The 14,295-nt window shown below is 45.8% G+C and overlaps 4 protein-coding genes across 5 annotated transcripts; 1 reads left to right on the top strand and 3 right to left on the bottom strand.

Moving 5' to 3' along the window:
• The first annotated feature begins 367 nt into the window (after positions 1–367).
• On the top strand, positions 368–3,010 carry LOC103317629. Its single transcript, XM_031926390.2, has 5 exons — positions 368–857; positions 931–1,328; positions 1,491–1,790; positions 1,872–2,065; positions 2,231–3,010. The coding sequence occupies exons 1-5, from the start codon at positions 825–827 to the stop codon at positions 2,743–2,745; spliced, it is 1,440 nt and encodes a 479-aa protein (XP_031782250.1). The 5' UTR covers positions 368–824; the 3' UTR covers positions 2,746–3,010.
• On the bottom strand, positions 3,005–4,347 carry LOC100677807. 2 transcript variants are annotated; one of them, XM_003427984.5, is made up of 5 exons: positions 4,051–4,347; positions 3,821–3,967; positions 3,704–3,749; positions 3,500–3,636; positions 3,005–3,412 (listed from the first exon to the last, which is right to left on the bottom strand). In XM_003427984.5, exons 1-5 carry the CDS (start codon positions 4,319–4,321, stop codon positions 3,168–3,170), a joined length of 846 nt encoding a protein of 281 aa, XP_003428032.1. In that variant the 5' UTR covers positions 4,322–4,347; the 3' UTR covers positions 3,005–3,167. The 2 variants fall into 2 exon arrangements, with proteins under 2 accessions (XP_003428032.1, XP_008214321.1); XM_008216099.3 differs by having other exon boundaries at positions 3,019–3,403.
• Positions 4,306–5,300, bottom strand: LOC107980955. Its single transcript, XM_016984628.3, has 2 exons — positions 4,940–5,300; positions 4,306–4,849 (listed from the first exon to the last, which is right to left on the bottom strand). Exons 1-2 carry the CDS (start codon positions 5,132–5,134, stop codon positions 4,460–4,462), a joined length of 585 nt encoding a protein of 194 aa, XP_016840117.1. The 5' UTR covers positions 5,135–5,300; the 3' UTR covers positions 4,306–4,459.
• Positions 5,301–5,581: 281 nt separating this feature from the next.
• LOC100117744 lies at positions 5,582–13,308 on the bottom strand. Its single transcript, XM_016984631.2, is given in 7 exon segments — positions 5,582–6,446; positions 6,541–7,080; positions 7,530–8,332; positions 9,039–10,271; positions 10,352–10,522; positions 10,634–10,845; positions 13,147–13,308. Coding segments are annotated over 6 exon segments (3,312 nt in total). The 5' UTR covers positions 10,841–10,845; positions 13,147–13,308; the 3' UTR covers positions 5,582–6,088.
• Between the last annotated feature and the right edge of the window lie 987 nt (positions 13,309–14,295).

Raw genomic sequence — 14,295 nt, 5'->3', positions numbered from 1 at the left:
ACTGAAGAAGGAAGTCCCATTCGACGCGCAGGAGGCACGCGGCGGCGCTTCATGCTCCGTTGCGGGGGCGACTTGCAGCAGATTTCCGCCTCGGCCGCGTATACGTACGCGGATGATCCGCCGGGGCCGAAAGTCGATCGGGCTCGCGACGACGACCCCCGTGGCTTATGATAATGCGCCTAACGGCTATCGGGCACAATGATGCTCCACTACTACCGCATACCGCGCAGCGTGTACAGATGTATAATATTCGATAAGGGCTTTTTATTTGCGCGGGGGCAATTATACACGAGAAGGATCTACCGTGTACGGAACGGTTCCGCAAAAAGCCAGGATTAATCTTGGAGTTTCGCGTGTTTCCCCCGAGTCGCCGCATGAATCTATCCGAGGAATCCGGGAATAAAGCGCTCGAATAAAATCAAAATTCCAAGTGACACTCGCCAGCCGCACAAAAGACTACACGCGACTGACCCGGTCAGCGACGACAACACAGTCCTCGGCCGCCCATCAATTGATGGACGAGGAAAAAAAGAAAGAACGATACTCCTCTCTGTGACCCGAATCGATCGTCCCCGCGAGAGAAGCATAAAAGAGCGGCTATCGCTAATGGCACGCGGGCGATGGTTACTCATATCGCCCGGTGTTTTATGCTAAGTAGCCGATCGTCACTCCGGGCACGCGGCGGCGACTTTTCCCTGATTGATGAACCGCCCGGCGCGTCTACGTATAGGACACAATGATGCACCTTGTTTTCGGAGCTTTATAAGCCCCCGCCCACATGTGCCGGGACTTCAGTCCATGGGCAAACTCACACGTCTGCAGTCATGCGGCAGTTCCGATCAGTGCCGTGCCTCGAGGTGGTGGTTCTCTTTACGCACAGTCCGGTGAAAACTACTAAAAAATTACTAAAAGTGATGTCCCTTGAAGTAGGTCCTGCTGCTCGTGCCGCTATGCCTCGGAGTCGCCATCGAGCCGATCCTCCTGAGCTACCCGTCGCGTCGGACGGCCCAGAGGGTCTACCTGCCGCCGGAGTCACCGGGCTTCGCCCTGCCGGAGGTGATAGACAACCGAGCTAGGCTGCCGTCGGTCAGTTCGGTGGACATCGAGCCAGCCAGACCCGCTCTGGGACTCCAAACGCCGTTCGCCAACCAGGCCGCCGATTTCTATCCGGTCTACGCGTTCACCAGAGGCTCCGCCCAGGAGCTGAGGCAGAGGAACGTCGCCGCGACGGAGAACGCCAGCAACGACGTCTTCGGGGATCTGCTTCCCGGCCAGGTGCAGATCAACGACATGTCTTGCCAGAACAGCGCGGAAGAGCTTTACTTCAGGTAATTATTCAAATTGCGCGCCGCTTAATAAGCGCGCAACAATCAACTCGCAGCTCATCTCGCGTAAAAGAATATGCATCGGATAAGTTCACGCCGGCGCGCGCACGCGAGATCGGCGCGCCTCATTACCCGATTTATTGCACAACTCCTTGTATCTCTCAGAGCCTCGTTATCTCCGCCAAAGGACTCGGACCATCCGGTCATCGAGAACGCGGGCAGCGGCTCCTGCAAGATCGTCAAGCTCAAGAGCGAGTACCGGATCGATTTCGGCAAGGATGACTTCTGGAACTGCGGCGTCGTCGACTGCTCCGCCGACTCCGGCCGCTACTACTGCCTCAGCCTGAGGTTTCCCACGATCTCCGGCCTCAGACTCAGGGACGATCTCAAGATGACGCTCCAGTGCAGAGCGCAGGAGCGCGTGGCCTCGCACACGCGCCGCCTGCATCTGAAAGCCATTGACACGTGAGTATAACCGATGCAGCGCGAAGGCGCTCAGCGAATAACGCAGTAATATCGAGGAATCGACGCTCGACTGGCTTTCAGCGCGGCGAGAATGGCGCCGAGAGTGGCGGCCGGCGGTCATAAAAGCGCCTTCGAGACCGACATCGCGCTCTACAGGAAGAGCTTCGGAGCCGGCAGTGCCGAGCAGCAGGTCTTCGACGCGAAGATCGAGTCGGGCGGAACGCTGCTGCTGGGAGAGGAGATACTGCTCAGGGCCGCGGTCCGCGAAGGAGATGGTAGGATTATTGATTGCTCGCGGCCGCGACTGCTCTGCATTCGAATCTATTACTCTGCGCGGTAGCGTGCACTACTGCGCGTATCTCCCGGAAATTTATTTCGCGCGCGCGCGGACTAATTTTACGATTTCCGATAAAGCCGCATCGATTTATTTACACTTCCAGGCTGGAAGTACTCGAAGATAAGCGAAGTAACGGTGCACTTCGTGGAGAAGCGCCAGCGCAAGAAGATCATGAACAGCCTCTGGATTTTGGACTCCGAGGGATGCCTGAACCCGCAGGTGCGGGAGATCTGCTCCGGAGAGCAGTACCGAGTGAGTCCGCTCGAGAGCTACCTGCTCTTCAAGGCCTTCATGTTCGAGAGCATGCAGGAGAGCGACGAGATGGTGCTGAGCGTCAAGGTGATCGGCTGCCTCAGCGGCGAGGACTGCGCTCTGAACTGTCCGGCCGGTCACTCGAGGAAGGCGCGAGACCTGGGGGCTCAGGGCAGGAGCGGCACGCACGATTGGCAGAACGACATCACGTTCAGGGTCGTCGCTTCGCTGAACAGGGCCGAGGCTGCGAGTAGGTGGCAGACGGTGGGGCCGTACGCGGGGTCGGTTCTGGTCTTGGGAGCGATCGTCGCTCTTGCTTGCCTTGTCGAGTTTTACACGAGAAAGAGGAGGCCGTTGCGGACGTGAGATTATTCATAGGTGTTCGAATCGAGTCTCGAAATTTATGTGATGATAGTACTCACCCTCTTAGACTGAACGTATAGGTGTATTTATTTTATGTAATCAATGATGTCTATTTTTAAACCGTAGTCTATACTTTCTTCTCTTCAGTATTGAATGAAATCCGAAGTTACCGATACCGATTAATTTACTGGCCATCATATGGGTGCCGTATATGTATCTGATTCATGTAACCTATTTATAGCTTGTAATAAAACGCATTCTTTTTTTTTTTTTTAACAAACTCACTTTATTTCATTCCCACAACAGAATTTGCCTTCCCTATTGTCTACTGACAAACCTCGCGACGGCTATTGATCACAGGAAACCACTATACAAATTACAGGAAATGCACGAGGAAGACTCGACCGTTTGATTTGAAAAACGCGTCAAAAGAAAGAATTAGGTATTGTCCAGGCGTCCAGCTCGATGCACAACTTGATACCAAAGGCGAAAAATGCTAATGACGCCAGGGTGCTCCGTATGAATTTGTCTCGCGCCACCTGGGCTAAAACGCAGTCTAACGAGCAGCCGCAAAAGTCTTCAAAGTAATTGGAGCCTTTGTTCAAGTAGTATCGGTCGATCTCCGTCTGGTTCTGCTCGGATTTTGTCTCTGGCAATTCCTCTGCAATTCCTAACGTATTTTGTTTTTTCTCTTTAACTTGATCCCGTTTCAAGGATCGTTTAACCGATTTTTTTAGTTAGAGCATGCATTACTTACTTTCAACGGGACGTGACGAATGGACACTACGGTTCGATACGATCGCTGTTCCGACCAAGCTTCTGTAGGACGTGCGGTACTGGCTGTGCTCACTCGGCCGACTTCTCGTACTTTTGCTGCGAATTATAGCCGTTCCCCTGAAAAATGATCGTCGGTTAAAATTGCGAAAAAATTCATCGAGACGCTTGATAGTTTGATAGTTACCTGGAGGATGGAATCGAAGCCAGTATCGATCTCGTTGGCTCCTCATCTATTTTCGAATCAACAAAGTCGTTCGTTAGCGTTAGAAACGTATGGAAGATTCAAACGATTCAGACGAACCTCTCTCTGGGGCTGTGGATTCCGAGGGCACATTTGAGATACTGGATGTCTCGTCGCTAGTTTGTACCTCGGTACCCTCAGAATCGGCTGGTGGCTCATTGTAAATGGTGTTATTTTCTTCTAATTCTCGAGCCTCTGCTTTTTGTGCTTTTTATGTTATGCAATTGTTCAGTTGATTATGGAAATTTTTTTTTTAATATTGGATCAATTACGATAGGCATTTATAATACCTAAAAGTCTCAGTTGTTCTTGCACTTTAGGACAAGTGTGTCCACACCTTGGCATTGAAAATTTTGAAGACTTATTGACAACTAGGAATTTAAATTTAAACCTTATAATCAATAATGAAAATTCACATTGTAACCTTAAAACATCAGCATAAAAGAGGAGAAAGAAAACAAAAAACTGTAGAATGTATCTAAACCAATTGGTACTTAAGTGTATAGACAAAATATAAAATAAGACATTTGTTCTAATACAACAAATACGTAACAATTTCATGGGTTTATTAATAAACGTTTACTGACGGTTGTCAAGACGATGTACATTTGTTTTAATGACTCAAACTGCTTATGTACAACTAGGTATCTGTACAAATCTTAAAATCTATTCGTATGAAAGTGATTCATTAAATATATGTTATTCTTTGATGTTTGCATATAAGCTGGGAGATGCCGGTGTTCCAAGCCCAATGGATGGCTCTGGTTCTGTTGGTGTTTCACCTTCTTTGGCCACTCGGTAAGTCTTCAAACCAGAGTCATTGTATTTAATAGGCATTTTTGGCTCTTTGTTTTTGATACCTTCCAGTTTCATTTGACGAATTACAAATTCTTTCATAAGTGGTGGAAACTCCATTTCCCTGGGAAAAATTCTCTCTTTAACAGTTACCGTATTACTGAATTCAGCTTCTTTATGTTTGGGAACAAGAAAATAGTCAGCTTTATAAGTGGCGGACTCCATCTGTACAAGCTTTTCTTGCTTAATTCCACGGAAGGTTTTCTCCACTAGTGCAATCACTTTGCGTTGTTGCTATGCGTGACAATATTCATGTTTAGTTAAGAACTTGAAATCACATGAAAACTTATGATCGATAGTAAGATAGAGGTGTGGTGTACTTACTCCATGATATGTAACATTATCTGGATTAGGTAAGGCTTCAACTTTCATAATTTTATAATAACAAGGTTCATCATATCTTTGAAAACGATTTCTAGCTATCATCCGGCCAACACCAAAGTTTTTCAGATTTCCCAAAATTTCCCATAGTGTTTTCCCCTTGAAATCTACAGTCTTTCCTATGTACTTGTACGGCATATTTGACGATCACTTTTATTTCAAACTAATTCTTATTTTTGCTATTATTTATGCTTTAATGTAACATTGATACTCGCGTGAGGTTATGTTCGTAGATCAGATGTATACACAAAAGCCGCCCGCGCACGTTGATCTAGCAGTAGCTCTTTGCACTCCCGCCCTGTCTGTACCATCCGAGGATTGCAGTTGAAACTCGTGAATTATCCAGTAGATGTCAGGTAAAGTCTTTTCCCGCGCGAATAGCGTGTGTACCAGCCTACAACATACTTTGAAATAACTACTCACGTTACACCTAAATACAATAGAATGGCATATAACTAAAAAACGTTTATAAACTCGGAAATGTCAACATAAATAGATTAAAATTGTTCCAACTATTAGATACAACTTGTTTTTCTAAAGTATGGGTATGGGGAGAACAAAGAAGATTCGTGATAGTTTTATTAAAAAGTTTTAAATATTTATTCACTAAAATGTAAGAAGTTGCACAGAATATGCATTACTCAACGCTCCGAATGTCAACATTCGAATTTATCAAATTGCTCATATCGATTAACAGTAGAGCTCGGATATACAAATTATAGGGTAATAATATATTTACAACAATCATTTCATAAATACTTATACATGTGTTGAGATGTTTCGTAGCGTGTAAGATTGGCGAAAACAACATATCACAAACATTAAACGGATTGATCCACTGCATAATTACATAATAAATAAACTACAATTATAACGAGCATAGTTCGTGTGTGGAGACGATCGATACTGAGATTCATCAATATAAGACGAATACACGCACTGAATACATGTAATTTAACAATCATTCAGATGCAGTAAAAAATAAAAACAGCAGATATATATATATAAAATACGAATATAAATGCAAAGATATAACGTATAATAAATAAACGCGAAATCGCACTTTACCGCGAAAAGCTTGCTCGAGATCTCTTAGTGAGCGATGATCTGACGGATCCAGTCAAGGTAGTAGGAGACTCGGGAGTAGACGCCGGGAACGCCAGCCTGTCCGCAGCCGATTCCCCAGGAGACGACTCCAGCGAGTTGCCACTTCCCGTGGCGCTCGCAGACCATGGGGCCGCCACCGTCGCCCTTGCACGCGTCCTTGCCCTCCTCGCCACCGGCGCAGACGAAGCCTGGGTGCAGGTTGAAACTCGGCCCGAGCCGCGTGCGGCGCATCTGGTGCTCGCAGACGTTGTTGCTGATCACGGGCACGTCGACCTCCTTCAGGATGTTCTGGTACTTGCCGAAGTCGCCGAAGGCGTCCTTGCCCCAACCGGTCGTCCAGCATCTGTGGTTGAACAGGTAAATACAGGCATCGTTAGCTACGACTGTTTGGAACGCGAATATATATACGATGCGACGCGACGCGACGCGACGCTCACCTAGTGTTGACGAAGTCGTCGAACTTGTCGGGCAGGCAAGCGGGCGCGATGTGCGGGTTCTTCTCGAAGTCGACCTCGTAGTCGAGCTTGAGGATGGCGACGTCGTTGTAGAGCGTGCCGGCGTAGAACTCGGGGTGGACGATCACGCTGACGATGTCGCGCTCGATGTACGGGAAGAACTCGACGTCGTGGTTGACGTCCCACTCGCCGAGTCTGGCGCGGAGGTCGCGGCCGGAGTGTGTCTTGATGCAGTGAGCCGCGGTGATGATGTGACGCGGGGAGATGAGGGTGCCGCCGCAGACGTAGACGCTCTCCTTCTCGCCGGGCTCCTTCTTAAGGATGGCCACCTGCCAGGGGTACTCGCCGAACTCGGAGTCTCCGTCGACGTAGCTCGGGGTCTTGATGCGCCCGGCGATGCCTTGGCTGTACCTCACGCCGCACTGGCCGTGACGGGGACGGTTGTGCTGGGAGCCGGGGTAGAGCTGGTTGCGACGACAGCAGACGTGTTGGGGCCCGCAGACTGGTGGTCGGCCGAACTGTCTCTACAATTTTGAAATGCCAAGTGAGCGAGTGTTTGACATCCGTGTGTGTGTGTGTGTGTATAAGCGAAAGAAATGCTCTAATGTAAGTACTATACTGCAGTGCAGCGTAGCTGTAACCCTGTAGGCTCGTATTTACAGCAATGCCGCTAACAACTATACCAGGTATATAAAGCAGCTAGCATGCGCAATTGTATTGGCGGTCAGTAAAGCTTATTGTCTTAGGCTACATCGTTAGTCATGAAAATATATAGAGTATAGTATAAAAGAGAGCCATATAAAAATGTTATCTGTCCGGTGTCTCTGATTCTCCTCAGTCTTAAATGCATTGCGCTGTCGAATACCCTAGTTGTCGTCGTCGAAAATTTTTCCGCACAGAGAGGCTATTATTATTTATCTTCGATGTTCCTGTATAATCCGTAGGTTCTGTTGAATCCCGTAGGTAGGTACGATCTCTGTGCTGTTTTTGGACCTTAAAATCTTACCTCCTGCACATCGCGCTTTCTTCTAGAGGGAAAGTTGACTTTCGAAGACGATTGTTCGCTCGGATTTCTCTGATTAGTAAAGCTATTCTGAAGACGTTTCGGGGCGTCATTCGAAGTTGCGTTGGGCCGTGCGTTTCTGTAGTAATTATCGTAATCTCCGAAATTGGAGTAATCGTAATCCTCGTCGTAATCTGAGCCCTCTCTATTGTAATATCCGGGATAGGTTTCGTAATGATGCGGTTTGTAGTGGTGCTGATTCTGGTGATGATGATGCTGATGCTGATGGTTATGATAGTGAGGCTTCTCGAAGTGAATCGGTCCAGGTGGGCCGTAGCTCGGATAGTGCGGACCGGGATAATGCGAAGCCGGAGGACCGGGATAGTGCGAGACCGGTGGACCAGCTGGATAGTAGTGCGGCGCGTAATTGTGGCCTCCGAACAACGCTTCCTTTTTGTGAGCCAAAGCGTGGCCGAGCTTATTAACGAGTCCTTGGTTAGGCGTCACGTGGAGATTGACGAAAGGCTTTATCACCTTATCTCCGTAGTCGTCTTTTGTGACCTGAAGAGCAACGAGAGGATTGACGGATACGAGACCGAGATTAAGTCCTTGATTACCGGCGCCGTAGCCAGGATAGGGATTGACGAAGGAATCGCCTCCGTACGGATTGATGGGATAGGAGCCTCCTCCACCCTGAGGCAGACCGAAGCTGACGCCGAAAGTTGGCTTAACGTTGAGCTTCGAAGTGTCGACGTGGTCACCGAGGAGGCGCTGCAATGAGAGTCAGAGAGCCACGTTGGAGAGACAAGTTCATGGGTATCTACTGGTTAGGACGTTGGTTAGCCAATCTTCAAAGTCCGGTACACGTCACTATCATGAGCGATGAGCCCCGAATAACCGCATGACACACCAACCAACTCGATGGATTCCGAAGACCTTCTCCTCGTATACGTGACTCTAAAGGCTCTAACTCGCATTTCTCGCTCCCGATTATACGCATATGTACGCCAATTCAAACGCATCCAAGACAGATTCGTGCATCTCTATACGAGTTATTTTTACGTTTGTCTCGGCTTCAAATCCATGAGTTTACTACCTTGTGAATATTGCGAATCTAATTACTGATGCACGCATTCGTTGCACATGATACGATACTACATAGTTTATAATAATTGCCTGTCAAAGCACAGTAACTGTCAAAAAATTAGTTTACGTTCGTCGTCGTCTGATGATGAATCAACTAGAAACAGTGGAAAGGGCGAATTTCGAATGGTCAAGTCAATGTGATGTTAAAGCACTTACCGACACCATGATTTTTTATCACCTAATTAGATCATATGATTGAAATATTAAAAAAGCTCGCAAGAAAAATGATACTTTTTTAAATTTTTCAATCATTGTTAATTACTTTCACCCATAAATTTTACGTCGACGACCTAAGGTTATATTAGTTTTGAATGTTCCACATGAAACTTACGCTTTGAGCTTCAGCCTTTGGCTCTTTATCGTTGGCGGTTTTACTGACGTCTCTCTTAGTTCTCTTCTCTTCGGTTTTTTCTTCCTTGTTTTCTTTGGTACTCGATGATTCGGATGCTTTGCTGTCTTCGTCTTTCTTTTGCTGCAACGCTTCAGTTTCGTTGACACCCTTTGGTACGCGTACTACGCTCATGGTACCATTACTGTCGGTAACCACAACTTCTTCGGTGTCAGCCTCGATGTTCTTGTTGACGTTACGCGGGTCAATTGCCAAGAACAGATCGTCTTTGCGGCCAGCGTGATCCAGGGTCGCGCACTGATCGTAAGGAACGCAGACGCAGTCGTCGTAGCTTGATCCTGAATGTCCGTTATTATCGAACCCGTTTGAGCCAAATCCATTGTTGGATCCAAATCCATTGCTAGATCCAAAACCGCCGTTACCTCCGTAGTTGTTGTTGTTGATATTGTTGCCGCCGAAAGTGTGCGCTCCCAGACCGGAAGAACCAAACTGTTTGCCAGGTTGAGAGAAACCCTTTCCAGTCTTGGGCTTCTCGTACGATCCAAAGTTGTTGGCGTAGTTGTTGTTGGACGCAGCACCTACGAGACTGTTGCCAGACGATGGACTTTTCACTTTGAAGTTCTTTTTGTATTCTTCAAAGTCGTTGCCACCGCCGTTCCCGTAGCCGTAGTTGTTGAAGCCATTGCTACCGATGGGTCCTGGTCCAATGATGGGAGCAACTCCTGAACCACCAGCGCCTCCCTCACCGTGATGATAGTGATGGTGAACGTGTTGTTGGATGCCAGATCCCTGAACCACTACTTGCTTCTTGTCGATGAACTTGTCTTCGTAGTCGATTTCACCCTCGAATCCGGACTCGTACACTGGCTTGGAGCCGTGGATGACGCCGGGTTTCTTGTAAGCGGGGTAGGGTCCAGAGAAGCTGGGTGGTGGGCCACCGATGAAAGATGGGCCGCCGGGTCCTGAGAATGGTGGGCCACCAGGACCTGAGAAGGATGGGGGTGGTCCTCCGTGTCCGGCGTAGATCGGGCCGGATCCAAAACCAGGTTTATGGGGACCTCCAAGTCCTCCGAAGCCACCAGGCCGCTTGACCGGAATAGCCGGCAGTGGACGGCCGACCGGTTTGATGGTAACGGGTTGGGCGTAGATGACCTCTTGCGGATGGATGTCACGGTGTGGCGAGTAGTACGGGCGTCTCTCTTCGGTGCCATCACACTGTAAGGTTTAATTTGGAAATAGTAGACAACGTGCTTTTGATCGAAGTGAAAAAATAATAAAAAATTAACGCAACTTACGTTCATCAAACCCAGAGAGCACAACTTGTCACGAATGTACGATCGTGCAAGGGTGTCATTTCCAATCTGTAAAGCATTTTTTACTTCAGGATCGGCATAAATTTCATCGTAACCCTCGAGATTACGGCCCTGACGGTTAGAAACAAGAATATCATCTATCACCGTTTCGGCCTAAAAAAATGTTAAAACGAAATTGTTAGCCTCCCCTTGATTGTCGTTATTCCAATTGAAGTGATTTTAGAAATCGCGTGCAAATCTGTTACAGAATTTATGATTACTTACCGCTGAAGGGTCAAGTGGTTGAGCTTGTTGTTTAGTGGAATCAAAAGTTAGGGGGTGGAAGGCTCCATTTGGGTCGCTTGCAGATGCAGCAAGATCCGGAGCTTGCCAAGAATACTGTTTTTGTTGGTTCCCAGAGGGGGACGAATACACTTGGGTCGCAAGAGCGTGAGCCGTTAGGCACACCAATGCCATGTACCTTAACCACATCTTGTCTGCAAAATAAAAATTATTCAAGTTAATTGAGAATAAAACGTATGATAAACGTGCGTATACAAAAAGGTAGACACGCTTGATTAATAGATGGGGCAACGAGTGTCATTGACTAATTCGAAAACCTCATTATCATAAACTCAACGGAGTACGAAAATACGTTTCAATGTCGCACGCTATTTCGACTCTGCAAATATGTATTACAAGGTCGATAATAATGGCTAGTTGTCCAGAACTCGTGCGATTGTTGTCAAACGGATGGGATTTCCGTCGATGCAAATATAATCACGGCAAAAATTACAACTGTCCGCGCTATGCGTGTATGTGACAGAATAGTGAAAATCACAATTGTCATCATCTCTAAAAAGCGTAACTTTCCCTCGTACCTTACTTTCTTCTTATATTCGGTCTATGATCTTATAACTGATCACATAACGTGACTATATTTTTCTCTTTTTACTCTCTTTCTCTTTTTTCTCTCTTTCTCTCGGATCTTACTCACGTTCCTACTTATGGCTTTGCATCTTTTTGCTCGCGAGCACGAGAGAGTCTTTCGAAATGACTTTACTAACGAAGACCGGAAGTTATTTCTGAGCTCTCGGGTTCAGTGCGCGACCTCAATATCACTTTTCTAAAAAAGCACGTAGGCGTGACAATAGCAGAGCGCACCGATGTTATTGACTAATCAGAAACTCGTTGTGCCTGAATTAATGATAGGCTACTTTAATGAGACGTGAAGCTCCATGAATGCAGTCGTGCCTTTGTTTGCCGCGAGACCGTTACTTTATCATTGGGACTACTGTACACTGTGGCAATGGACGATGAATACCTAAATATTTCAAACGTGATCCCGATCAATCAACTCAAGCGATTTTGGATACATCATTATTATGTGCGTATGCAAATGCGAGTAAAACCGAGCCATCGCATTACCATAACAAAATATCAATAAGTGCTTGGAGAGCATATTCCTATCACGTCGTTAAGTACGTTTCATTGTCGAAAGCAAAGTTCGCAATAATTAGAGAGCTCGCTTGACATTGCCGAACTCGCACCGATTGCGCAATGCGCGATTGGGAAATCGAGTGGGCGAAGCACCGGCGAAGGATAATCGCCGCGTCATACACGGAGCGCGTTTTCACCGTTAATTTTTTGAATAATGAAACCGCGAGAAAGTGCATCTCTCTCTCTCTCTCTCCTTTCTCCTTCACATCGGATTTGCTCGGCCAGCAAATGATGCTGAGCAATTAAATTTTACACGCCGGTCAGACGGTGAAAATCACAATTTTCATGCGTGTATCACACAAGTGTCTATCTGAATCTCGTATCTGAAACACGCGTCGGTTTTTTTTCCATGCTAATGAGATACGAAGATTAGGCCCGATATGATGAACGAGATGAAAACAGGGAAAATAGAACGCTACCGAGCACACAAGACGTAATAAAAGCGAGCAGCTTAAAGGTAGACCGGAGGAAGTTGTATAGGTAGATCCGAAGGAAAGTGAGAGGAAGTTAGAGAAAGTGGTCAAGCAGGAGCTCGCTCTCGGTGTATACACAATAAACGTCCTCCCTTTTCTCCGTTCATTGCCACTCGGTATAATATACTTTTTTTACGATCCCTCTTATTTACCCTTTTTGGAAGGTTACGTAAGTCTGATTTTGTTAGAAAGTCTCGAAAAATATGAAATCTTTGCACAGTTCGAGCATTATTTGAAGTTTTATGAAAAGTTACGTCAAAGTGAAATGAAAAGAAACTTGCGAGTTTCGAAAAGTCTTATTTTATACGAATGAGTAATGTAGATCTCGAGAGAGGAGGAAGAGACAAAGAGGAGAAAGTTGCGAAGTCGCTGAACCGTAAAAGCGCGTGGGCGTATTGTTTCGTCTTATTGATAAGATGATCAGTCTTCGTTTTATCTTTCGCAAATGAATTATCTTAATTGAATTTCCGTCTCGAACTTGGAATTCAAAAGACTTGCGTTGAAGTAAACTTGTTATTGAATGCCAGTAATTACGAGAGCGCTAACTAATTCTAACGAATTAAATTCAACTTTGATTGGTAAAATAATTCAACGATCGGTAATTGCAAATGTCCCATGAAAAAAGTGCGAATTTACTTTTAGTTTTGTTGATTCACTCTGATTCGTACAATAAAAATTGCGTTAATATTTTTACGTGCCGATTTCTAAAATAAAAAACCTAATTCTTTTCACCAATGATTCACTGAATCAACACCACTAAATCCAACTATAAAAAAAAGAAAATTAAGTAAAAAATCCAAACACTACAGTCGAAGAAAGGCTCACCTCTTTAGATCTTCCTCGCGACACTGAGTTTTGAGTGGAAGAGCCGGCTCGTCTTATATATAGTCTCTGACAGTCTGACTCTTGGCTCCTGGCGCTGCTCTCCTCCGCACCTGAAACACTTTCTCTCCGTGCCGCACAACACCGCGTTCAACTGCGACTCGCTCGTCACTCTGAGCTTTTACTCGCGGCGCCGAATCTTATATACTTAGCTTTGGGGATGCTGGGGGCAGCCGCGGCTCGCACTATTCCTCGGCGGTGGGGTATGACATCCGTGAGTCACGCCAGCCAGCTAGAGCCGGACCTTCTTTTTTTTACGATTCGCTGGATGTTGCAGTTTTGCTATAGCGATTCGATCGGAGACTCTTCCTATTGTATAAAACAGCGGGGATATAGAGCTGTGAGAGTTTAGCATTGGTAGCGAAACTTGACGTTACGCGCGTGTATGAATTACTTATACTTTTATTAAACTATATCTGTAGTAATCTTTTATTTTACTTTCGTTGAATACTTGATGTAAAGGTTATGCTGCTTACGAATTTCATAAACAAGATTTTGTCTGATGGGAATTGGGTATTATGCGACACATTTATATAGTAGTAGAATTTTCATAAAGAATCTCCACGTGATGCTAACATATGAATTTTAATATTAGAGGATCGAATACCCTTGGAAGAACGCGCATTGTTGAATCGAACTCGCGCATGAAAGGCTTTGAATACGGCAATAATGCTATTTGTCATCATCATAGATATGCGGCATTGCCTTACCATACCCGACTTGTTCTACTGAGACACGCGTCTGTAGTTCGTTATGAACTAGAATAACGGGCATCAAGGATTCCAATTTTAAGATTTTTTTTTTCATTTACAATAATTATAATGAGGAAGAGTTATCAAGTATGGTACTATCTACAATAATTAGCTAGGTATAATTTTTATTGACTACTATAGATTTGCTGAAGAAATTTTTAGATTGGCCTAAGCTCATCATTTTCATTTACAAGTATCGCTCTATTTATCACTTGAACTGTCCTCTATACGAAGAAAACATTGCTCAGCTTTGTAAATAATTCACAACGTGCAATTTCTCACCCCATGAAATAGCTTTTGACTCGCCTCAAATCAATGAAGTCTATAAAGTCTGTTGAAT

The sequence above is a fragment of the Nasonia vitripennis genome, chromosome 3, assembly GCF_009193385.2.
Source record: "Nasonia vitripennis strain AsymCx chromosome 3, Nvit_psr_1.1, whole genome shotgun sequence".
In the NCBI taxonomy this organism is placed as follows: Eukaryota; Metazoa; Arthropoda; class Insecta; order Hymenoptera; family Pteromalidae; genus Nasonia; species Nasonia vitripennis.
The sequence above is the reverse complement of the archived record's forward strand: the minus strand, read 5'-3'. Positions and strand labels throughout refer to the sequence as shown.

What these genes read in the sequence shown, in the direction of transcription:
- LOC103317629 (XM_031926390.2), top strand. Translation starts at nt 825, where the DNA reads ATGCGGCAGTTCCGATCAGTGCCGTGCCTCGAG. An exon ending in GATCAGTGCCGTGCCTCGAG is followed by an intron (nt 858 to 930) that starts GTGGTGGTTCTC and finishes CCCTTGAAGTAG; the next exon opens with GTCCTGCTGCTCGTGCCGCT. An exon ending in CATCTGAAAGCCATTGACAC is followed by an intron (nt 1,791 to 1,871) that starts GTGAGTATAACC and finishes ACTGGCTTTCAG; the next exon opens with CGCGGCGAGAATGGCGCCGA.
- LOC107980955 (XM_016984628.3), bottom strand. Translation starts at nt 5,134, where the DNA reads ATGCCGTACAAGTACATAGGAAAGACTGTAGATTTCAAGGGGAAAACA. An exon ending in ATAATGTTACATATCATGGA is followed by an intron (nt 4,850 to 4,939) that starts GTAAGTACACCA and finishes TGTCACGCATAG; the next exon opens with CAACAACGCAAAGTGATTGC.
- LOC100677807 (XM_003427984.5), bottom strand. Translation starts at nt 4,321, where the DNA reads ATGAAATTGTTACGTATTTGTTGTATTAGAACAAATGTCTTATTTTAT. An exon ending in AGAACAACTGAGACTTTTAG is followed by an intron (nt 3,968 to 4,050) that starts GTATTATAAATG and finishes TAACATAAAAAG; the next exon opens with CACAAAAAGCAGAGGCTCGA. An exon ending in ATCCACAGCCCCAGAGAGAG is followed by an intron (nt 3,750 to 3,820) that starts GTTCGTCTGAAT and finishes ATTCGAAAATAG; the next exon opens with ATGAGGAGCCAACGAGATCG.